Genomic DNA, 25,558 nt, shown 5'->3' on the forward strand with positions numbered 1-25,558 from the left:
ACTCTGCAGAGCGTCATGGACTACATCACGGCCGACGATATCCCCCGCCTGCGCTACCCTCAGTTCGAGCCACGAGCGCCGCCCGACGACAGCGACGTCAGCAGCGACGACGACGGCGGCAACTTAGAAGGCGACGACTACCAGTACAACGGCGGCGACTATGAAGACTACGAGTATGCATATTATACGCCTAGGCAGGAGTATGACTGAATCACTCCAAATTTCATGTATCATCAGTGCTATCTCGAGTCAATTGAATCATTCGAAAATGGACACCAAACACATCACGGGTAATATAATTCACATGATCCATTCAACAAAGTTTGGTACAATAAATTATTACACATCATTTCTTCCCTTGTGTCCCCGCTTGCTTACGATTGTGCCGTATCCATGGAGCATCCTCATCATTTAACTTAATGCTTGGGTCGGTGTTCACTTTGAAGGGCGGAATTTCAGCAAACATATTATAATCTTCTCGACATGTCTATCTTGTCCTCCACTCCCACGATGTTTCTTTTCCCTGAAAGAACAATGTGGCGCTTTGGATCATCGCATGATGTACTGATCGTTTTCTTATCTTTCCGTTTCCTCGGTTTGCTACTCATGTCCTTCGGATAGAAAACCTGAGCGACATCTTTCGCTAGGACGAATGGTTCGTCAAGGTAACCAAGATTGTTGAAATCCACCATTGTCATTCCGTATTGCTGGTCCACCTTTACCCCACCTCCTCGTTAGCTTGAACCATTTGCACCGGAACAAAGGGACCTTGAAGGAGGGTCCATAGTCAAGTTCCCATATCTCCTATATGTAACCATAATATGTGACCTTTTGCCCATTCTCGGTTGCTTGCATCAAAGCGGACACCACTTGTTTTGGTTGGTGCTATTTTTATCTTGGGCGATCGTGTAAAATGTATTCCCATTTATCTCGTACCCTTGGAAAGTCGTTATAGTCGAAGATGGTGTCTTGGCCAACATGTACGAGCTGATCTACAACAACATTGTCACTCATTAAATGTTTTCTCAACCAACTGCCGAAAGTCTCCATGTGGGCCTTCCTAATCCAGGATTCGAGGCTTCCCGGGTTGTCCGAGCGTAAAATATTCTTGTGTTTCTCAAAGTACGGAGCCACCAAGCTGGAATTGGTCGAACCGTGTGGTGTGCTTCGGTCGGAGAATGGCCGTCCATACATATCGTTGATTTCCTTCCGATCGTGCCTTTTCCACTTAGTCTCCCCTCGTGCCGCGGTCGAGGAAGACCAATCGGCTTAAGGTCGGGAACAAAGTCAACACAAAACTCAATTACCTCCTCATTTCCATAGCCCTTGGCGATGCTTCCTTCCGGCCTAGCACGGTTACGAACATATTTCTTTAATATTCCCATGAACCTCTCGAAGGGGAACATATTGTGTAGAAATACGGGACCGAGAATGGAAATCTCTTCGACTAGGTGAACCAGGAGGTGCGTCATAATGTTGAAGAAGGATGGCGGGAACACCAACTCGAAGCCGACAAGACATTGGACCACATCGTTCCGTAACCGTGGTAGAACTTCGGATTGATTACCTTCCGAGAGATTGCATTGAGGAATGCACATAGCTTCACAATGGCTACTCGAACATTTTCCGGCAGAGCCCCTCAAAGCAATCGGAAGCAATTGCGTCATAATCACGTGGCGGTCGTGAGACTTCGGGTTTTGGAACTTTTTCTCCGCCATGTTTATTATTCCCTTTATATTGGACGAGAATCCGGACGGGACCTTCATACTTGCTCAGGCATTCAAAAAAGATGACCTTCTCTTCTTTGGTCGGAGCGTAGGCGGCACGACCTTGAAACCATTCCGGATGCCGGTTATCGTGGTCTTTCAAACGTTGTTCGGTCCTGCCGTGCTTCCTTTGTATCATTTGTCTTCCCATACACGCCCAAGAAGCTTAGGAGGTTCACGCAAATATTCTTCGTAACATGCATCATGTCGATTGCGAGAGCGGACTTCTAGGACTTTCCAATATTCTAGCTCCCGAATATAGATTTCTTCTTCCACATGGGTGCGTGCCCGTCGGCTCCCTTCGGAATTGATTGTCCGCGGGACCCTTTCCAAAGATGACTTTCAAATCCTTGACCATATCAAATACCTCAGCACCGAGTGCGTTCCGCGAGCTTCGGCCGGTGATCTCGCCTTGCCGTTGTAATGCTTGCCTTTCTTTTTTACTCGGATGATTTTTCGGAAGAAATCGACGATGCCCAAGGTACACGTTCTTCTTACAATTTGGCAAATGTACACTGTCGGTCTCATGTAGCGGTGCGTGCATGCATTGTATCCCTTATTTGATCTGTCCCGAAAGGTTACTAAGAGCGGAGCCAATCGTTGATGGTTACGAAAAGCAACGCTCGTAGGTCAAATTCCTCTTCTTTGTGCTCATCCCACACACGGACACCGGGTCTTCCCCACAGCTGTAAAAGTTCATCAACTAATGGCCTTAGGTACACATCGATGTCGTTGCCGGGTTGCTTCGGACCTTGGATGAGCACCGGCATCATAATGAACTTCCGCTTCATGCACAACCAAGGAGGAAGGTTGTAGATGCATAGAGTCACGGGCCGAGAGCTATGGTCGGAGCTCGCTCGCCAAAAGGATTCATGCCATCCGTACTTAGACCAAATCTTATGTTCCTTGCGTCGACTGCAAAATCTTTAAACTCTCCGTCGATCTTTCTCCATTGCGTTCCATCTCGCGGGTGTCTCAACTCCCCGTCCGACTTACGGTCCTCTTTGTGCCATCGCAACAACTTGGCATGCTCTTTGTTCCCGAACGGACGTTTCAACCGTGGTATTATAGGAGCATACCACATCACCTTGGCGGGAACCTTCTTCCCTGGGTTTCGGCCCTCAACATCGTCACCGGGGTCATCGCCTCGATCTTATAACGCAATGCAGGTGCATACCGGGCATTCATTCAAATTCTCGTATTCACCGCGGTAGAGGATGCGATCGTTGATGCATGCATGTATCTTCGAACCTCTAAACCTAGAGGGCGAGACAACCTTCTTTGCTTCGTACGTATCGACGGGCAACTCGTTATTCTTTGGAAACATATTCTTCAACATTTTCAGCAAGTTTTCAAATGCCGAGTCGGCTACACCTGCTCGTGCCTTCCATTTCAGCAAATCCAGATGTGCAACCCAGCTTTTTCGGACCATCATCGCATCCGGGTACAGCGCCTTTACGTGATCCTCTAACATGCGATCCAAATTCTCCCTCTCCTTTTCGGTTTCGCGGCCGACTCCGTGCATCAGCAATGGTCCGACCAAGATCATCAATGGGCTCATCACGTGCCTCTTCTTGATCACCTTCCCCTTCACCTTCCCCACCTTCAGCATCCTCCATGAAAGTATCACCGAAATGATCAAGATAACTCTCATCGATGTCATCCCCTTCTTCATCTTCTTCCATTATAACCCCTCTTTCTCCATGCTTGGTCCAACAATTATAGCTTGGCATGAAACCATGCCGAATCAAGTGCGTGTGAACTTCCCTTGAGGAAGAGTAACCCTTCCGATTCTTACGGTCAACACATGGACAGATAACAAAACCCCCGCTTGTTCGCATTAGCCACTACGAGGAAATCTTTCAAACCCGTAGTGAATTCGCCGGAGAGTCGGCTAGCGTACATCCATTGCCGATTCATCTCGCATTATTATAATACAAAATATATAATTAACCATCATGCATTTGTTAAACTAAATACAAATTAAACAATGAACTACACACATATGCATATTTTATCAATGACACATATATATGAAAGGTTCAAGTTGTTGCTAACCGCGATCGAGGAGGAAAAAATAAATGAGGAAGCTCGATCAAGTGTGGCTCCGACACTTCATATCATGTTTGTTTCATGCTCTTGGGACATTTCATCAAACACCTTGTGTGCATAAGAGGAGCCAAAAGCAAACCCTACACCCCCTTGTGAAGTTTGTGAAGAGAAGTGGCACCAAATGACTAAGTGTCGTGGGCTGAGTGGTATATATAGGGGAGGGGCTTTAGTCGCGGTTGGCCAGGGCCAACCGCGACTAAAGGCCTTTGGGCCAGCTCGAGGACATTTAGTCGCGGTTGGCCCGGCCAACCGCGACTAAAGCCCCTCCCGTCCACCAGCCGGCCACCGAGCACCTCAGGCCCGAGCCTTTGGTCGCGGTTCGCCACAAGGGCCGCGACTAAAGGTCCCATTGGTCGCGGTTCTTGCATATCCGCGACTAATGGGGCTGTCCGGAAGGCCTTTTTTCTACCATTGCCTCTTTCTTGTCTTTTGCGATTGAGACGCATTTTTTAGCCCTCGATTACTTATGAGAACTTGAGATCCATGCATTATGCATGCATGTAGGAGTACTCCTGAATAATAGTACTCCTGAGTATCATTGCTCCGTGCGATGGACATCGGAGCTGCATGAGTAGGAATGAACGTTGTCTGGTGTGCGGGGAAACGACAGGCCAATGAGCGCGCGTCGCCGTCGGTCCAGACGAATCAGCCAGCTGCTTCCCACCGAGTCAACCGAAAGCCATACCTAGCGGAAACAGAGGCGGCAACCCAACCCAACCCAAAGCATGGGCCGTATGGCCAGGAAGGGTACACGAAACTCCGACATGCCATACCACGCGCCAAGATCGAACCTATAAAACCCACCCAAAACCGCCTCCAAAACCACACCCAGACACGTACACCTCTTCCACTCAAGATCTTCAGCTAGTATCAGCAAGCTGCCACTTCCACTAGCTCCAAGCATCGAAAATGGCCGCCACACACTCGAGCCATCTCCTCGCGCTCGTGCTGCTGCTGAGCCTCGCGCATGGCTCCCTGGGAGCCGGCAGGAGGCTGATGGAGCTGTACACGCCGCAGCCCAGCGAGCTCCTCACGTACCACAACGGCACCGTGCTGCGCGGCGCCATCCCGGTCTCCGTCCTCTGGTACGGCCGCTTCACGCCGGCGCAGAAGGCCGTCGTCTCCGACTTCCTCCTCTCGCTCACCTCCGCCTCCCCAGCACCAACCCCGTCCGTCTCGCAGTGGTGGGACACCATCGACCAGCTCTACCTCTCCAAGGCCAAGGGTGCCGCCGCGCAGGGACCAAAGACCATCACCCAGGTGGCGCTCGCCCGCCAGATCTCCGACGAGCGGTGCTCGCTCGGGAAGAGCCTGAAGCTGTCCCAGCTCCCGGCCCTGGCGGCGAGGGCCAAACCAAGCAAGGGCGGGATCGCGCTGGTGCTCACCGCGGAGGACGTGGCCGTGGAGGGCTTCTGCATGAGCCGCTGCGGGCTGCACGGGTCCGTCGCCGGGGCGCGCGCGGCGTACGTGTGGGTCGGCAACTCCGCGTCCCAGTGCCCCGGGCAGTGCGCGTGGCCGTTCCACAAGCCGGCGTACGGGCCCCAGGCGCCGGCGCTGGCTCCCCCGAGCGGCGACGTGGGCATGGACGGCATGGTGATGAACGTGGCGAGCATGGTCGCCGGCGCCGTCACCAACCCGTTCGGCGACGGGTTCTACCAGGGGCCCAAGGGCGCGGCGCTGGAGGCGTGCACGGCGTGCCCCGGGGTCTACGGCAGCGGCGCCTACCCCGGGTACGCCGGGAACCTGGCGGTGGACGCCACGACGGGGGCGAGCTACAACGCCAATGGCGCGAGCGGGAGGAAGTACGAGAACATATCTAGTGATACCACACCTTATTTGATACCATGATACCACTCTTTAAAATTTAAATTGTAAATGTCAAAAACTTTGGAACTAAAATTTTGGGTGTTCACAAGATGTGTGTTTACCTACCTTGTAACTTTCATACCAAATTCGAAATATCCTTGGAGAAACAAAAAAAGAGAAATCTAGCATGAATAGTGTCACATAAAGACAAAAACTCAAAATGCCACTATTCACACAACATTTGTCTTTTTGTTTCTCTTTGTGTATTTTAAATTTGGATCTGAAAATTTTAGACAATGTAAACACACATCTTGTGAACAACCACAAATTTATTGTAAATTTTTTTGTCACTTACAAATTTAAATTTTGTGAAGTGGTATCATGGTATCATGTGAGGTGTGGTATCACTAGATATTTTCCCGAGGAAGTACCTGCTTCCCGCGCTCTTCGACCCGGCCACGTCCACATGTTCGACCTTGGTGTGATTAGTTACTGCGTGCACATGTAATTCTGTAAGAATAGAATAGTACGAAAACTCGATCATCGGTGCTCTGGAGAGCACGTTTTTTTTTTGAAAAAATGAAAATAATATTTTTTGGTCTTAAAAAATTCAGCTAATAAATACGTAGATAGATAGAGGTTTCAAAAAACATGTCGTAATTGGGAAATACAAAAAAAATGAAAAAATAAACGTATATTGTGCCTATATACTATCGAAATTTGTTAATTATTTCCCACAGGCCAAAACACTATGAGTTTTCTACGAAAACTTTGCACGGATATAGACACCATATATATGTATTCCCGAAGTAAAATTTGAATCTTTTTGAAACAAGAAATACAAAAAAAAAATATAAAAGGAGTGCACACTGTTGCCTAGGCGCACCAAATATAGTACTGCTTTGTATAGAGTTGTCTATGGTAAAAAAAATGCTTGAAAGTGTGGGAGGACAAGGACGACTGGACAAGGAAAGTGGGAGGTTGAGGTGTTGGAAGGAGGCTCTGAGGAAGGTGATTGAGGAGGAAGCAACTAAAAATGCCTCTAAAAAATGAAGGAAGAAGCAAGAGGAGGCAAAAACTGGGATGGAAAAGCGCAAAAAATTGTTATTTGAGGATCTAGAGAGGCGCAGGTAGGCTAAGTTAAACATTTTAACGACGAAGAAACTTCGTGAAGATGCAACCAACAAGAAATGGCAGAAGCCACTTCTTAAACATAACGGAATGATAGAGAGGGAGAAGAGAGAATTCAACAAGAAGGTGCTTCGTGAGGCTCTTCGTGCAAGGGAAAGGGAGGAAGAAAAAGAAGATGAGAGGAGGAGGAAAGGTAAGGGAGCTTGCTCGACTCAATTGATTCTTAATTTTCTTCATGTTGCGAACCATGTAATGTTTTGAACTTGGAATCATGTTCTCAAACTATACCTTCAACTTTTAACCTCGATGTTGTCATGAAATTTTGTTGTCATTCATTATGTACTATCAACATTGGTACCTATGTTGTGATGTAATTTGCTATGTGTTGTTTGTTCCCTCCAAAACAGAGCTAATTTTGAGCTTTTGTGCCAGTTTGGGCATATAGCCCCGATGCAATCGGCGCCACACTATATATGAACCATATTGCTAGTGACATAGGGCTATGTTGTGACTTTGTGGTTTCGTCGACAAAGTGCCATGACGTTTTGCTCTCTGAAACACCGGTGCGAGCACATTTAAATAGCATAGCGCTTATGCTATTGGTGCCACACTATATATGGACCATAGCGCCTATGACATAGGTGCTATGCTGTGAGTTAACGTTTCACATCAACCAAGCGCCACAATGATTTGATCTACTGTAAGACTGGGTGCACTTAAATTAAAAAAGCATAGCGTGCCACATTATGGACCATAGCGCATGTGGCATACTATGTCTACACTAGGATAGCGCTCTATGCTCCTAAACTGGTCCAAAAGCTAAAATAATAGCTTTGTTTTGGTGAGAACAAACAACACATGGAAAATGCATCACAATAAAGGATCAACACAACAACTTGCAAGATCGAGTTCAGTACCAGATGAAAGTTCAAAGTTGGACAGCGATGGCAAGTTCAACTTCTACGGGTTCTCGGTACCGATTACAAGTCCTACATTATTACAAGTTTGACATGTCCGACAAGCAACCCTAATTATAAGAAGTGAGCCTAACTTATTTGGTTAGGGAAGTGGATGTAGAACCCAGCCACCCGGGTTCAAGTTCCCGGGGACGCGAATTTGGATTCTTGTTATTTAAAAACAAAATCACCGAGAGGGGTTTCTCCTACCGTATTCCTTTCCAAAAAAAGCAACCCTACTTATTTTCCGGGCTTCCTATTGCCTCGTCCCCTCCTCGGAGCAATCTTCCTCCTCACCATCGGCTATTTCCTCATCTTCGACATCCTTTCCCGCATAATTTTCCGAGTCATCTTCCTCCTCATAGCTGACTTCCACGACGTCTCGTCATTCAAATCAATGATCGCCGTCTTTCCCCTTGTCATGTAGTCATCCAATGTGAACCGCGTGAAGTCGCCCTTTCTAGGATTCAAGAGGTTGGCGGAGCTGACGTGTTATTGGTAGAATGTTAATGAGGAATGCATGGTAGCTTTGATTTCGTACCTCAGTGAAGACTGTTTGTTCCATATTAGCCAAGGTAGTTTCATCTATGTTATCAGCCGCGTCGAGGGGCAAACCGGACCTTGACTGGTACGGCGTTGCAATCTTGGGGTCATGGCAACCTATAATGTTGGCTAAGCGAGGCAACATTTGGCCCATGCGCCGTCATATAATTAAGAAGATGAAAAGCAGAGAAGGGAATACGACGGAAATATGCGGATCGACTTGTTTCTTGATCACTCTCGCCCACCATGTGGGTATGTCTCGAAAACATTCTTGCACTTTTCCTTGTCAACGAGCAGCCGCTTCCAGACCAAAAGGAACCGAATTTTACGGGGTTCTTTAGAAATGGCCTTATCACCTGACCGGAGACGAAAATGAACAAGCAATCGTTGATGCGATGTACTCCCTCCGTACATAACTGAAGTTTTCATATCTACATTGTAACCTGTGGGTGACAGTAAATAGTGAGTGAGCTAGATGAGATGATCCAGTAAAGCTGACCACTGAGTTAAGCTCGCCGTCAGCTGGTGTGCTGAAGAAGCGGCTAGGCGTCTTTACACAGTATGATCAGCTCCACTCGTCCTCAATATGGGCTCCAACGGTGACGATCTCCGGCGCTAAACACAAAGTGGAGGCCGATCGGCCCCAGTCGTGACCCCAATATAAATGATGTATATTTTAAATAAAATTATTTTTATTTTATTATAAATAAAAGACTAATCATACTCATATCTAGACCTATAGTACATGTACTCGTAGTCGTCGTCGTTGTCGTCGGAGGAGCCGTCGTCATCGCTCGTAAGGTGCGGCTCGAACCTACAAGGCGGTGGTGGTGGTGGTTGCATTCGCGGAGAGCCGTGGCGACGCACGCGGCGGGGGGGTATTTGGAGGCGCTCAGCGGCTCCACCTTCGCGTGGGTAAGGGGGCAAGATCACCGGACGCCATGGGTGAGATGTGTGAAAGAGAAATCTGTAGAACTAGGGTATGAGATGTGGCCCTTCCACCACTTGCCGCCTACATATAGCAGCGACAATGGTGGAAAGCGGTGGAAAGAATGGGAAGATGTAGGCAGGAATCGGCGGAGCTGGGTGGGAAGATGTAGGCACATCTCGGCTGCCAAGGGCGGCTCGTTGCGATTTTCCAGCCGTCGCGCCTCCACTAGCATCCCTTTCTCTCTGGATTCGGCTTAAGAACGCCGGATACAAAGTTGGGCCACGTCGACGTGAAAAATAAATTTAAAGTCGCAGCTGGCGTAATTTTTTGCACCAGAGCCCCAAAAATTTATAGAGGACCTTTGGGGTGACGAGTGGAGATGCTCTTACGCCTCACTACGCGCTCGTGATTCAGCTCATTGCGCTGCTCCACCACACCGCCAGCAGCAAAGCCGCTGTGCCGCCAGCAAAGCTCCCTTTCTCCGGACGGGATCGTGGGCGGCCGCGGGCCGTCGGATCTGCCCGAATGTTTGGAGGAAAATGACTGCTGAGAGCCTGATTGATTGCACCGCCTTTTACGTGGGAAGCTGTCGTGCATGCGGACAATCAAGCCCTTTGGATCGAGAAATACCTGTCTCTATTAGCGATGAATTTCTTCATAAATATCTTGTTTTCATTCGCGTTTTGGCGCGTCTGTGCCTTTGTTGTTGAACGGGCTTTTGTTAAAGACTACATGAGCGGGATCAGTGGTTCTCCGGTTCCTTTCGATCATGCGAATGATGAGAAGCCAGCTGGCCGATCGACGAGAACGAATGCGAGTAGCCTTGGCGTTTTCTTCTCCGGAAAGCCTCTCTCTAGGGGCTAGCCATCATATGCGACTAGTACTATGTGTGTGGCTCACAAGTCACAATTTCCACGCAAGTAATCGGCCATGCACGTCTTCACAGTTCCCCACCACCAGTAGGCTCCAGCTCAGGGGCGATTCGGTGCTTCACTCGCCGATACGCCGTCGTACCGTCGTATCGCCGCTCAGACTTCTTATAGTGGGAATAACATAGCTAGTAACATCACATACTCTAAGGCATTTTGATGACATGGCATGTCAATAAATGAAAAAAAAGAGTGGGGTGGTAACTACTCCCTCTCTCACAGTTTATAAGGCACGCGCGTACCCCTAGGTTGCAAATTTGATCAAGTTAGCATTAGTTATATGTTATAAAAATTATATCATTAGAAAGTTCAGATGTTCTATTTTCTAATGATATAATTTTTGTATTATATAATTTAAATTATATAGGTTAAATTGATGACCTCGGGGTACGCGCGCGCCTAATAAACTGTGAAGGAGGGAGTAGCTATGTTACCATAACATCACACTTCTCAAGACAAGATGAGTCTACAATCTAGTACTAAATATAACATGCATGATACCACATACAAGTAACTATCCACTATGAATGTAGTAACATAGGGTAGTAACATGCACCATGTTACTACTCTATGTTACTCCCCACTATGACTAGTCTCATGGCGTTTGCTAGCTGTTCTTTGCCTCGCTTCCGCACGGTATCGTTGGCACTTGCATGCCTTGTTCGAAAATGGAAATATATCGCGTTGGCACCGGAACGGTTATACAGGCACACGTACGACGGCCTAAAACTTGCTCCAAATTTCTCGAGCATTAAGTGGCCGTGATCTTTTTTTAAACCGGAGGCAAAAGCTTTGCCTCATCCATTAATTAAGAAGAAAGTGCCCAATTTTTAGGAGAAAATTGGGCGAAAACCAACAACACACATTGGACACCCCGGCCAACCTGGCTACCCACACGGAACACACACGCCATCGAGAAGAAAAGCCATCGATGAGGATGTCATCGAGCGTCATCGTCGTCACTCCTCCACGAGCCAGCGATCCCGACTTCACCTTAAACGACCGCCACCGAGACCCTCGCCGCGAACGACACTGGAGCCAATGTGAGCCTATGCCAAACAGTCGACCCCCAAGCACGTCGAGGAGGAGGCAGCTCCGACTTCAACCGTGATCTTCAAAGGAGAAAGTTGCACGCCTTGCACCGACGCAAGCACCAATCAAGTGGTATCGTTGCCACAAGTCGCCTCGCAGCTCCGACTTCACCATCACGGCAGGGGTGACGAAGGACATGCCGCAACTCCGATCCGCTCACCATTGTCATCGTTGCCACGCAGCCCACGACGCCAACACCAACCATCTTCCACGGGTCCCTCCGACCAAAGCAGCTCCAAATCGATTCCCCCAAGAGGGAAGACGACACAAAAGCGCCGCCACCGACCGATCACGGTGGATCTAGGGATTACCCCGGAGCTTTTCCAGACAGGATGACAAAACATCACCTCGGCGATGCCTTCAAGAAGGAAGCGGCGCCCGGCCGCCGCCATCGCCGGCCTCGGCCAGCTGCCGGCCGGCCCGGCCACCGAGGACAAGGCATTAGCCCGGAGCTTATCATGTCATCCTCGCTTCAAGCTCGGCCAGACCACCTCCCTTCCCTCAACCACCATCACCACCACGGCCGCCACACCCAGCTCTGGACTGCACCGCCGGCCGACCTCCGGGCGCCGGCAGAAACACCACCGTGGCCGTGATCTTCGTATCTCCTACGGACTACACTACAGTTTTGTTAGCAGCACCTAACCGTCCACATCAATGAATTGGCACGCTCCCATTTTACAGTCGGGAGTACTCCCTCCAGTCCACAAATAAGTGTACACGCGGGGTTTTCAAGACAAATTATAAAGTGAAGTGAAAAGTGCATTGGGAAGATGCATCTCTCCACTTCAATTATTTCACCTCCAATGAGCTAAGTGCTTGTAGAAAACAAGGAGGACATGTGCTTAATATTATTGGGTTTGATTTCCGTGCGATGAGAGAGAAGCAATTAAAGTGCATTGAAAAGATAGGAGTACACTCTTTTGTGGACAAAGTTTAGACGCTTAGATGTCCACTTATTTGTGGACGGAGGGAGTAGCTCGCCATGTAGCTGCACTGTTTTACTGTGCCAGGTAGTAAAACACGTACGGGTGCCGTGGCTTGAACGGTTGTTAGTACAGTACTGTGTAATTATGCGTCATGAGTGCTTAATTAGCGGTTCGTATGAAATTATACCGGCCGGTCGGGAGGCAGGCCAGTAAATACGAAGTAATGATGCGTATAATGATGCCCATGAGTACGTCGATCGGCCACGCATACGACACACAGTATAGCTACGTGGAGACTTAACGCGAGGACAGGGATAGGGCGCCCAGCCTGTCACCTTGTAGGACGTCTCATTAAACCCGCGTGTCTCCCTGTCCTTTAGGGTGTGTTTGGTAGCCTGGGTGATCTTAGATATTCTACATCTCAACCTATTTGAAGAGACTATTTGCTGTTTGTTAGCCCGGTTCGGTTCAAGCTGGGCACTTGCCAAGGTCATACGAAAAATGCCTCTGAGCCAGGCCGGGTAGAGAAGCTTAAATCGAGCTTCCCAAGTCGCCCGGGCTGAGCTCGCCCCGCAAACAACTGTAGCATGCCCCGCGCGACCCCCAAGACCCCCGCCCGATCTCTCATTTTCCCCGCATCTTGCTCTCGCTTCGTCTCTCCTCCCCGTGCCCTCACTGCCTGCGACCTTCCTCGCGCCTCGGTGTGACCGTCCCCGCGCCTCGTCGGCCCGGCGACGGAGCTCCGGCGCCCCGTCTACGGCGCATCGTACGCCCCGATGACGAGGCTCCGCCCGATCCGAGCTCCGGCGCCCGGACCACCGAGCTCCGTCCGGCCCGAGCTCCGGCGCCCGGACCTCCGAGCTCGCCCCGAGCACCGAGCTCCGGCGCCCGGAACAAAGAGCTCCGCCCCTACCACCGAGCTCCGGCACCACCGTCGGGCATGAGCATGGCTGGAATTCAGGCCTCGCTTCGTCTCAATCGGGATTTGAGGATCCGATTGCTTTTCTTTAATCTGTTGAGGGGCTTTTGTGTAAAAATGTGGACCTCCTGGTAATTTTATATTTTCAGCACAAGCCACGACATGTATCAACACATACAAACGAACCAAACAACATCTGAAGTCAGCACGTATCAACTAACCCGAGCTACCAAACACATACCAAAATCTCAATCTAACTTGGCTAGGGTCAACATGTATGAGGAAAGATAGAGATTCCGATACACCCGAGACTACCAAACACACCCTTAGTTTCTCGCACGATATTTATCTTCGTTTATGGACCCGCGCTGCACACGACTGTATCGGATTCGTGTTGGGAGTAAATGAAGTGGTACTCCTACTACTACTAGGCTGAACGAGAGAGAATGGTGCGTGCGTGTATGCGCTGGAGTACAAAACATGTGCTGAATTAATCGAGACATGGTTTGCCGCTCAATGTGAGTACCGCCACAGGCTGGAGTACTCGTGCTGCAGGTAATTGGTTACTTGCTAGGAAACGGATAGGTATGGGGAGACACCGCATTCCACGGGCTTTGGATCCTGTGTTAGTGCTAAACTAGCGCTTCATTTAGTACTCAAGCCTAATTGAGTTACTTTACAAATAGCTCGTCGATTGTCAATGCCTATCCTTAGACACTAATCCGGTGGCCAAGCTGCCATTGACATGGTGCAAAGGGGACATCCCGCAAACTTGCATAATAAACTCAAACACTCGTGCTAATGTCGAAATAAAAAGTACAATAGGTTTACTTTTACAATATTTGTATGTAAGTTCAGTCATACGCGTAGCCTTGCCCATAAGGACGCTTCTACCTTTGTCCTAAATTTTTCTAAAGAAATTTAACAAACTTTCTTAGAAACACTATCAACATTTAATGCACTAAACTAATATTACCTCCCTTTTAATGAATAAGGCACACACGCATTTGAAGATGAACTTTGACTGAAATAGTGAGCAACAATATCTTGATCATATTATACGTAATTAATATTGTTGGATTCATATTGAAGAAAAAATTCTAACGGTGTTAATTTTATACATATCGGTTTGTAATTTCCTTATAAAGCTAGTCAAATAAAAAATAAGTTAGTACAACAATAGACGGAGGGAGTAGCATTTCATCCCAGCATAAACAATGTGTACGGTTGACATCTTTCCCTCTAGGCTGATGAATAGCAAGGTGGAAGTACCACGCCGACAACATGAAATGGCGGCAAGGTGAAGTCCTTGGTATCGTGCAATGGCATAGAAAGGAGAATCCAAGAGAGGTGATCAATTATGTTAGGTTGACGTCATAAGACGTAAAAGCCACCCCCACAAAAAGAATAAAAGGCGGAACAACCAAGGACGTGGCAACACCGATAGTAGCGTGCGGGGCGGACCTAATTAAATATATGCGAGTTCAATGGAATTACTTTTTCATTTTTACAAGAAACATATTCAAATCATGCGAACTTATACAAGAAGTACTACGAGCCAAACCGCTTGCTCCCTCTCAAATTTTTGTCTAGGTTCGCCTCGCTGTGAGATTAAAAAATAAAATATCGCAATAGTGATGGGTTAGGTTTGGAGGTTCTCTATCGGGGCAGGGTTGTTTAAGGAACCGGAGAGGTTAGATGGAAGTAGACATGGGCACTTTGTCATGGATAGCTCGTGCGTGCTTTGCAAGCCCAACAAAAATGGCACACTCACGCCCATCTCGAGGCAAAAAAAAAATCTCCAAATTTGCATTTTAGACTATTAATCTACTCATTTTTTAACAATATTATCCAGCAACAAGATTTAATGTTTAAATGTTATGGGCTATTTTTCAGGTTTAGGAGACTTTGGTCCAAAAAATTGGAGCCCAAGCCAGCCTGGATACCGGGCTCGTCAAGTCTGGTTACCTAGTGGTGGATTGATACGTCTCCAACGTATCGATAATTTCTTATATTCCATGCTACTTTATTGATGATACCTACATGTTTTATGCACATTATATGTCATATTTATGCATTTTACGGAACTAACCTATTAACAAGATGCCGAAGAGCCGATTCTTTGTTTTCTGCTTGTTTTTGGTTTCGAAATCCTAGTAAGGAAATATTCTCGGAATTGGACGAAATCTTCGCCCGGGGTCCTATTTTTGCACGGAGCTTCCGGAAGACCGAAGAGGGAAGGAAGTGGGGCCACGAGGTGGCCACACCATAGGGCGGCGCGGCCCGGGCCCCGGCCGCGCCGGCCGTGGTGTGGGCCCCTCGCGCCGCCTCTTGACCTGCCCTTTCGCCTACTTAAAGCCCCCGTCGCGAAACCCCCGGTACTGAGAGAGCCACGATACGGAAAACCTTCCGGAGACGCCGCCGCCGCGAATCCCATCTCGGGGGATTCGGGAGATCGCCTCCGGCACCTCGCCGGAGAGGGGATTCATCTCCCGGAGGACTCTTCATCGCCATGATCGCCTCCGGAGTGATGAGTGAGTAGTTCACCCCTGGACCATGGGTCCATAGAAGTAGCTAGATGGTCGTCTTCTCCTTGTTGTGCTTCGTTGTTGGATCTTGTGAGCTGCCTAACATGATCAAGATCATCTATCTGTAATACTATATGTTGTGTTTGTCGGGATCCGATGGATAGAGAATACTATGTTATGGTGATTATCAATCTATTGTTTATGTGTTGTTTATGATCTTGCATGCTCTCCGTTATTAGTAGAGGCTCGGCCAAGTTTTTGCTCTTAACTCCAAGAGGGAGTATTTATGCTCGATAGTGGGTTCATGCCTTCATTGACACCCGGGATCGTGACGAGTAGGTTCTAAGGTTGTGATGTCTTGTTGCCACTAGGGATAAAACATTGATGCTATGTCTAAGGATGTAGTTGTTGATTACATTACGCACCATACTTAATGCAATTGTGCTGTTGCTTTGCAACTTAATACCGAAAGGGGTTCGGATGATAACTCTGAAGGTGGACTTTTTAGGCATAGATGCGGTTGGATGGCGGTCTATGTACTTTGTCGTAATGCCCGGATTAAATCTCACTATATTTATCATATCATGTATATGCATTGTTATGCCCTTCTCTATTTGTCAATTGCCCGACTGTAATTTGTTCACCCAACATGCTTTATCTTATGGGAGAGACACCTCTAGTGAACTGTGGACCCCGGTCCTATTCTTTACATAGCATACAATCTACTGCAATTGTGTTTTACTATTTTCTTGCAAACAATCCTCTTCCACTCGATACGCTTAATCCTTTGTTACAGCAAGCCGGTGAGATTGACAACCTCACTGTTTCGTTGGGGCAAAGTACTTTGGTTTTGTTGTGCGAGATTCCACGTTGGCGCCGGAATCCCTGTTGTTGCGCCGCATCACATTTCGCCACCATCAACCTTCAACGTGCTTCTTGGCTCCTCCTGGTTCGATTAAACCTTGGTTTCTTTCTGAGGGAAAACTTGCTACTGTGCATCATACCTTTCTCTTGGGGTTCCCAACGAACGTGTGAGTTACACGCCATCAAGCTCTTTTTCTGGCGCCGTTGCCGGGGAGATCAAGACACGCTGCAAGAGGAGTCTCCACTTCTCAATCTCTTTACTTTGTTTTTGTCTTGCTTTATTTTATTTACTACTTTGTTTGCTGCACCTAAACAAAACACAAAAAAATTAGTTGCTAGTTTTACTTTATTTACTGTCTTGCTCTCTATATCAAAAACACAAAAAAATTAGTTACTTGCATTTACTTTATCTAGTTTGCTTTATTTATTGTTGCTAAAATGAATACCCCTGAAAATACTAAGTTGTGTGACTTCACAAATGCAAATAATAATGATTTCCTATGCACACCTATTGTTCCACCTGCTACTACGACGAGAATTCTTTGAAATTAAACCTGCTTTACTAAACTTGTCATGAGAGATCAATTTTCGGTGCTAGTTCGATGATCTGCTTGCCCATCTTAATAATTTTGTTGAACTTTGTGAAATGCAAAAGTATAAGGATGTAGATGGTGATATTATTAAATTGAAAGTGTTTCCTTTCTCATTAAGAGGAAGAGCTAAAGATTGGTTGCTATCTTTGCCTAAGAATAGTATTGATTCATGGACTAAATGTAAGGATGCTTTTATTGGTAGATATTATCCTCCCGCTAAAATTATATCTTTGAGAAGTAGCATAATGAATTTTAAGCAATTAGATACTGAACATGTTGCTCAAGCATGGGAGAGAATGAAAACTTTGGTAAAGAATTGCCCAACCCATGGATCGACTACTTGGATGATCATCCAAACCTTCTATGCAGGACTAAATTTTTCTTCGCGGAATTTATTGGATTCAGCTGCTTGGAGGTACCTTTATGTCCATCACTTTGGGGGCGGCTACAAAACTTCTTGATGATATGATGATAAATTACTCACGAATGGCACACGGAAAGAGCTCCACAAGGTAAGAAGGTAAATTCTGTTGAAGAAACCTCTTCCTTGAGTGATAAGATTGATGTGATTATGTCTATGCTTGTGAATGGTAGATCTAATGTTGATCCAAATAATGTTCCTTTAGCTTCATTGGTTGCTCAAGAAGAAAATGTTGATGTGAATTTCATTAAAAATAATAATTTAAACAACAATGCTTATAGGAACAACTCTGGTAATAACTATAGGCCATATCCTTCTGCTAATGGTAATGGTTATGGTAATTCTTATGGGAATTCTTACAATAATAATAAGAGTGTACCCTCTGGTCTTGAAGCTATGCTTAAATAATTTATTAGTACACAAACTGCTTTTAACAAATCTGTTGAGGAAAAGCTTGATAAAATTGATACTATTGCTTCTAGAGTTGATAGACTTGCCTCCGATGTTAATCTTTTAAAATTGAAAGTTATGCCTAATAATGATATTGATAATAAGATTACTACTACAGCAAATGCCATCCAAGTTAGAATTTATGAGAATATAAGATTAATGGCTGAATTGCGTGCTAGGTGGGATAGAGAAGAAAATGAAAAACTAGCTAAAGAGAATAATGTAGCTAAAGTTTGGACTATTACCATTACTAGTAATGCTAATTCTTTACATGTTGCTGCACCTCCTACTATCAATGGTAAAATAATTGGTGTTGGCAATGTTTCTACTCCTAGTGCAAAGCGTACAAAACTGCCTGAAATTGCTAAAACTGCTGAAACTGCTTGTGATAAAGCTGCTGAAATTTTTTCCAACCTTGGGAACAATGATCCCATTGCTGTAGCTCATAATGATTTAGATTTTGATGATTGCCACATCTCTGAAGTTATAAAGTTCTTACAAAAACTTGTAAAAGTCCTAATGCTAGTGCTATAAATTTAGCCTTTACAAAGTTATTACAAATGCTCTCATAAAAGCTAGAGAAGAGAAAACTAAAACTTGAAACTTCTATTCCTAGAAAGTTAGAAGATGGTTGGGAGCCCATCATTAAAATGAAATTCAATGACTTTGAATGTAATGCTTTATGTGATCTTGGTGCAAGTATTTCTGTTATGCCTAAAAAGATTTATGATATGCTCGACTTGCCACCATTGAAGAATTGTTATTTGGATGTTAATCTTGCCGATAATGTTAAAAAGAAACCTTTGGGGAGGATTGATAATGTGCGCATTACGGTTAACAATAACCTTGTCCCCGTTGATTTTGTTGTCTTGGATATCGAATGCAATGCATCTTGTCCTATTGTGTTGGGAAGACCTTTTCTTGAACTGTTGGTGCTTGTTATTGATATGAGGGAAGGTAATATTAAATATCAATTTCCTCTCAAGAAAGGTATGGAACACTTCCCTAGAAAGAGAATGAAGTTGCCTTTTGATTCTATTATTAGAACAAGTTATGATGTTGATGCTTCTACTCTCGATGTTACTTGATTTGCACTTTCTGCGCCTAGCTGAAAGGCGTTAAAGAAAAGCGCTTACGGGAGACAACCCATGTTTTTACTACAGCAATTTTTGTTTTATATTTGAGTCTTGGAAGTTGTTTACTACTGTAGCAACCTCTCCTTATCATGTTTTTGTGCCAAGTAAAGTTTCTATGTCAAAGTTGATGTTATATTTGGGATCGCTGCGCAGAAACAGCATTGCTGTCTGTCACGAATCTGGGCACAGTTCTTTGTAGAAAATTCGAAAAAATCTGCCAATTTACGAGCGTGATCCTCAGATATGTACGCAACTTTCATGAGTTTTGAGTTTTTCCATTTGAGCAAGTCTGGTGCCAGCTTTAAATTCGTCTTTACGGACTGTTCTGTTTTTGACAGATTCTGCCTTTTATTTCGCATTGCCTCTTTTGCTATGTTGGATTCATTTCTTTGATCCACTAATGTCCAGTAGCTTTATGCAATGTCCAGAAGTGTAAAGAATGATTGTGTCACCTCTGAATGTGTGAATTATTAATTGTGCACTAACCCTCTAATGAGTTTGCTTGAAGTTTGGTGTGAAGGAAGTTTTCAAGGGTCAAGAGAGGAGTATGATATACTATGATCAAGAGGAGAGGAGTGAAAGCTCTAAGCTTGGGGATGCCCCCGTGGTTCACCCCTGCATATTCTAAGAAGACTCAAGCGTCTAAGCTTGGGGATGCCCAAGGCATCCCCTTCTTCATCGACAACATCATCAGGTTCCTCCCATGAAACTATATTTTTATTCAATCACATCTTGTGTTCTTTACTTGGAGCGTCGGTTTGTTTTTGTTTTTGTTTTTGTTTTTGTTTGAATAAAATGGATCCTAGCATTCACTTTGTGGGAGAGAGACACGCTCCGCTGTTGCATATGGACAAATATGTCCTTAGGCTTTACTCATAATGTTCAAGGCGAAGTTTCTTCTTCGTTAAATTGTTATATGGTTGGAATTGGAAAATGCTACATGTAGTAATTCTAAAATGTCTTGGATAATGTGATACTTGGAAATTGTTGTGCTCATGATTAAGCTCTTGCATCATATGCTTTGCACCCATTAATGAAGAAATACATAGAGCTTGCTAAAATTTGATTTGCATATTTGGTCTCTCTAAGGTCTAGATAATATCTAGTATTGAGTTTTGAACAACAAGGAAGACGGTGTAGAGTCTTATAATGTTTACAATATGTCTTTTATGTGAGTTTTGCTGCACCGGTTCATCCTTGAGTTTGCTTCAAATAACCTTGCTAGCCTAAACCTTGTATCGAGAGGGAATACTTCTCATGCATCCAAAATCCTTGAGCCAACTACTATGCCATTTGTGTCCACCATAACTACCTACTACATGGTATTTCTCCGCCATTCCAAAGTAAATTGCTTGAGTGCTACCTTTAAAATTCCATCATTCACCTTTGCAATATATAGCTCATGGGACAAAATAGCCTTAAAAACTATCGTAGTATTGAATATGTACTTATGCACTTTATCTTTTATTAAGTTGCTTGTTGTGCGATAACCATGCTTCAGGGAACGCCATCAACTATTGTTGAATATCATGTGAGTTGCTATGCATGTTCGTCTTGTCCGAAGGATCTATCACCTTAGTGGTTGGAGCATGCAAAATTGTTAGAGAAGAACATTGGGCCGCTAACTAAAGCCATGAATCATGGTTGAAGTTTCAGTTTTGGACATATATCCTCAATCTCATATGAGAATAATAATTGTTGCTACATGCTTATGCATTTAAGAGGAGTCCATTATTTGTTGTCCATGTTGTCCCGGTATGGATGTCTAAGTTGAGAATAATCAAAAGCGAGAAATCCAAAATGCGAGCATTCTCCTTAGACCTTTGTACAGGCGGCATGGAGGTACCCCTTTGTGACACTTGGTTGAAACATGGCATGCAAAGATCCGGTAGTCCAAGCTAAGTAGGACGAGGTGCGGGCACTATTAGTATACTATGCATGAGGCTTGCAACTTGTAAGATATAATTTACATAACTCATATGCTTTATTACTACCGTTGACAAAATTGTTTCATGTTTTCAAAATAAAAGCTCTAGCACAAATACGGCAATCGATGCTTTCCTCTTTGAAGGACCATTCTTTTACTTTTATTGTTGAGTCAGTTTACCTATCTCCCTCCACCTTAAGAAGCAAACACTTGTGTGAACTGTGCATTGATTCCTACATACTTGCATATTGCACTTGTTATATTACTTTATGTTGACAATATCAGTATGGCTTTTGTGTCAGTCAGGGGTTTATATTTTGGAAGTACAAGACCTTTTATGTTAGTACTGCCTGTAATGACAATATTAATATCTTTATGGTGATGGTACTTTGTGCTTGTGGCCTGTTATGCATGGTTCACTATTGTTCCTATGTTTTCTGGTTTCAATGAATAGTCCCTCAAAAATGAAAGTTGATTGGAATGTGCTTTGTTGGAATGTCAGGGGTTTGAATGATAAAGATAAAAGATTACTAGTGTACAACAAAATTGATGAGAGTAACTGTGCCATAATATGTTTACAAGAAACAAAATGTGAAACTTTCAAGCATTCTTTTATCAGGACTTTCTGTCCAAAAAGATTTGACAGATTTGTGTATGTGCCTTCTATTGGTGCATCTGGAGGAATAATTGTCCTTTGGAACAGCAAAGTTTTCATGGGTACACTATTAGAAACAACCCACTCTGCTATCAAAATAAAGTTTGCATCTGCTCATACTGCTGAATCTTGGACTTTGGTCAATGTGTATGGCCCTTGTAGAGGAATTATGAGGGATGAATTTGTTCAATGGTTGCATGATTTGGATATCCCTTTACATGAGAATTGGCTACTTATTGGGGATTTTAATTTCATGAGATCAATTGATAATAGAAATAAACCAGGGGCTGACATGGCAGATATCTTCCTTTTTAATAGCATTATTAGTCATCTGGGTCTTCTGGAATTACCCCTAAAAGGTAGACGTTTTACCTGGTCTAACATGCAAGCCACACCATTGATGGAACAATTGGACTGGTTTTCACCACCGTGAATGGACTTTAAGGTTCCCCAATACCATGGTTTTTCCTTTGTCTAAGTCTACTTCTGACCATACCCCTTGTGTGGTGTCAATCTCTACCTCCATTCCAAAGGCAAAAATTTTCAGATTTGAGAATATTTGGTTGGAGCAACCTGGATTTATGGATGTGGTAAAGAAGGCTTGGGGGCTACCTACACATAAGAACAATGTCTCTTCAGTTTTGGCTGCCAAATTTAAAAATCTTAGATATGCTCTCAAGAAATGGGGAAAGAATCTGTCTCATTTGAAATTGCTTATTGAGCAATGTAACAAAGTCATTTTGTTCTTTGATAACTTGGAAGATTCTAGGGATTTAAGCAGGGAGGAATTTAATTTCAGAAATATTGTGAAGGTACATCTCAAGAAGCTTTTGGGTATACAGTCTGATTATTGGAAGAATAGATGCACCATCAGATGGATCAAATTAGGAGGGGAAAATACAAAGTTCTTCCATGCAAAAGCAACTGAAAGATATAGATATAATGTTATATCAGTGATAAAGGATGAGCAAGGGAATACTATGGTGGAACACAATCAGAAGGCAAATGCTTTTTGGACATGTTACAAGAACAGAATGGGAGTCACAAATGAATCTACTACACAAGCAGATATATCACACATTATCACTCCAGTGGAAGGGTTGGACATCTTGTCTCAAGAGTTTACTACAGAAGAAATTGAGGGAGTAGTAAAGTACATGAAAACTGATAGAGCTCCAGGACCAGATGGTTTTAATGGCATGTTTGTTAAAAAATGCTGGCCTATCATCAAGGAGGATTTCATTAATTTGTGCAAAGATTTTCAGAAGGGCCAAGCTCCTTTGGAGAGTATCAATAGCTCATATATAACTTTGGTTCCTAAAAATCTATCCCCAGAAACAGTCAATGACTTTAGGCCAATTTCTCTGACAAATACATGTCTGAAATTTCTCACAAAGCTTGCTGCTAACAGACTCCAACTACAGATTACAAGATGTATACATGAAAACCAATATGGTTTTATAAAGGGCAGAACTATTCAGGACTGTTTGGCCTGGACTTTTGAATACCTATATCAATGTCACAAATCCAAGAGGAATATTATTGTGCTAAAGCTAGATTTTGAAAAGGCTTTTGATACAATTGAGCACAAAGCTATCATAAAGATTATGGAATTAAAAGGGTTTGATCCAACTTTCATTCTTTGGGTATCAGAGATTCTTGCTTCGGTTCTTCTGCCATTACTGTTAAATGGAGTTCCTGGCAAAACTTTCTTATGTAGAAGAGGAGTCAGACAGGGGGACCCACTATCTCCACTATTATATGTTCTAGGTGGAGATTTACTGCAAAGTTATGTCAATAATGCATATAGGGCAGGAAGATTGAAAGCACCAATTCCAAATAGAGGTAGTAATGATTATCCCATTGTGCAATATGCTGATGATACTATTATCATGTTACCTGCTGAGGCAGATCAGTTGCAAGTTTTGAAAGAGGTTCTTCAGGAATACACAGATTTTACTGGTCTCAAGGTCAATTATCACAAATCTTCACTTGTACCGATTAATATTTCTCAGGAGGAAGCTGAGACTCTTTCAACACAAATACAATGTAAACTGGCCTCCATGCCATTCCCATATCTTGGTATTCCAATGGGCACAACTAGGCCAACAATAAGAGATCTATCCCCACTCACTGATAGAATTGAAAGGAGGCTTACTGCATCTGCTTCCTTCTTATCTTATGGTGACAGATTAATTTTGGTTAATTCAGTGCTATCATCAATGCCTATTCATTATCTTAGCACATTGGACATACCAGATGGAGTGGTTGATGTAATTGATAAAGCTAGGAGGAATTGTTTGTGGAGGAAAAGGAAAGATGATGAGAAAGTACATTCCTTAGCTTCTTGGGATATGATCTGTAAGCCAAAGAATAAAGGAGGATTGGGTATCATAAATTTGAAGATCCAAAATAAGTGTCTTATGATGAAACAGTTACATAAATTTTATAATTATGTGGATCTCCCTTGGGTCAAATTAATAAGGAATACATATTATTACAGAGAAGTGCCACATGCAGTCACTGTTTGTGGATCTTTTTGGTGGAGAAACATTATGAAATTGTTTGATATATACAGACAAGTGACACATTGCAAACTTGGAAATGGGGAAACAATTCTCTTTTAGTCGAGACAATTGGAATGATTGGGTTATTCATGAGAGATTTCCAAGACTCTTTTCATTTGCCAAGGACAAACTCATCTCAGTCAAAGAGGCTTTACAAACTACTGACCCAGCACAAGCTTTTCATCTTCCTATTTCAAATGAAGCTGCTGCTGAACTAAGAGCACTCCAAGATCTGTTAGCAGGAGTTGGAATACTGAATAATAATGATCAGTGGCTTATCACAAAAAACCAAGCTGGAGTGTTTATTCCCAGTCAGGTGTATAGAATGAGCTTCCAGCATATTCCTTCTCATTTTCCCTCACAGTGGATCTGGAAGAGTAAATGTACTTCCAAGCATAAATTTTTTGCATGGCTCATCTTGCATGACAGAATCAACACGAAGGATATGCTGAGGAGAAGGCACTGGCAAGTTACCTCGGATCATACTTGTGTTCTTTGCCATACTGATGCTTTGGAAGATTGGTCCCACTTATTCTTTGAGTGTACCTTTAGCGTCAGAGTGTGGGTATATTTACAAATAAATTGGACGCAGGGATCAGGACCAGAGATGCTAAAGAATACCAAAAAAAGATTTAAGGGCCCCTGTTTTGTGGAGATTATTATTTTGGCTTGCTGGAATATATGGAAGCAGAGGAATAACAAGATCTTTAAGAATATAAGGCCAACATTCAGGAGTTGGAAGGAGGGTTTTGTTTCTGATGTTACCCTGCTTAAGCATAGGGTAAAGGAAAGTTCTGTGCCCATTTTGTCATCATGGCTTGACAACTTATTGTAATCTGTGTTTTTAGTGGTAGGTTGTTGTTTCTTTTCTTTTTGTTTATACTCTTTGTACATAACTTTTGGTTCTAAAGTAATAAAAGGCTGTGGGGGGCTCCCCTGCAGTAGTTAGTTTCAAAAAAAAAAATATCCATGAGATATACATGTTATAAGTTGAAAGCAACCGCTGAAACTTAATCTTCCTTTGTGTTGCTTCAATACCTTTACTTTGATTTATTGCTTTATGAGTTAACTCTTATGCAAGACTTATTGATGCTTGTCTTGAAGTACTATTCATGAAAAGTCTTTGTCATATGATTCACTTGTTTACTCATGTCATTAACTTTGTTTTGATCGCTGCATTCATTACATATGTTTACAAATAGTATGATCAAGATTATGATGGCATGTCACTTCAGAAATTATCTTTGTTATCGTTTTACCTGCTCGGGACGAGCAGAACTAAGCTGGGGATGCTGATACGTCT

The 25,558-nt window shown here is 44.1% G+C and overlaps 1 protein-coding gene across 2 annotated transcripts; it reads left to right on the top strand.

The window, feature by feature from the left end:
• The first annotated feature begins 4,717 nt into the window (after positions 1 to 4,717).
• Positions 4,718 to 6,256, top strand: LOC124688339 (protein PHOSPHATE-INDUCED 1-like). Of its 2 annotated transcripts, none has more exons than XM_047222029.1 (2): positions 4,718 to 5,680; positions 6,109 to 6,256. In XM_047222029.1, the coding sequence occupies exons 1-2, from the start codon at positions 4,788 to 4,790 to the stop codon at positions 6,167 to 6,169; spliced, it is 954 nt and encodes a 317-aa protein (XP_047077985.1). In that variant the 5' UTR covers positions 4,718 to 4,787; the 3' UTR covers positions 6,170 to 6,256. The 2 variants fall into 2 exon arrangements, with proteins under 2 accessions (XP_047077985.1, XP_047077984.1); XM_047222028.1 differs by having other exon boundaries at positions 4,718 to 5,677.
• The last annotated feature ends 19,302 nt before the right edge of the window (positions 6,257 to 25,558 follow it).

The sequence above is a fragment of the Lolium rigidum genome, chromosome 2 (genome assembly GCF_022539505.1).
Source record: "Lolium rigidum isolate FL_2022 chromosome 2, APGP_CSIRO_Lrig_0.1, whole genome shotgun sequence".
NCBI lineage: Eukaryota > Viridiplantae > Streptophyta > Magnoliopsida > Poales > Poaceae > Lolium > Lolium rigidum.

What these genes read in the sequence shown, in the direction of transcription:
- LOC124688339 (XM_047222029.1), top strand. Translation starts at nt 4,788, where the DNA reads ATGGCCGCCACACACTCGAGCCATCTCCTCGCGCTCGTGCTGCTGCTG. An exon ending in AATGGCGCGAGCGGGAGGAA is followed by an intron (nt 5,681 to 6,108) that starts GTACGAGAACAT and finishes TATTTTCCCGAG; the next exon opens with GAAGTACCTGCTTCCCGCGC.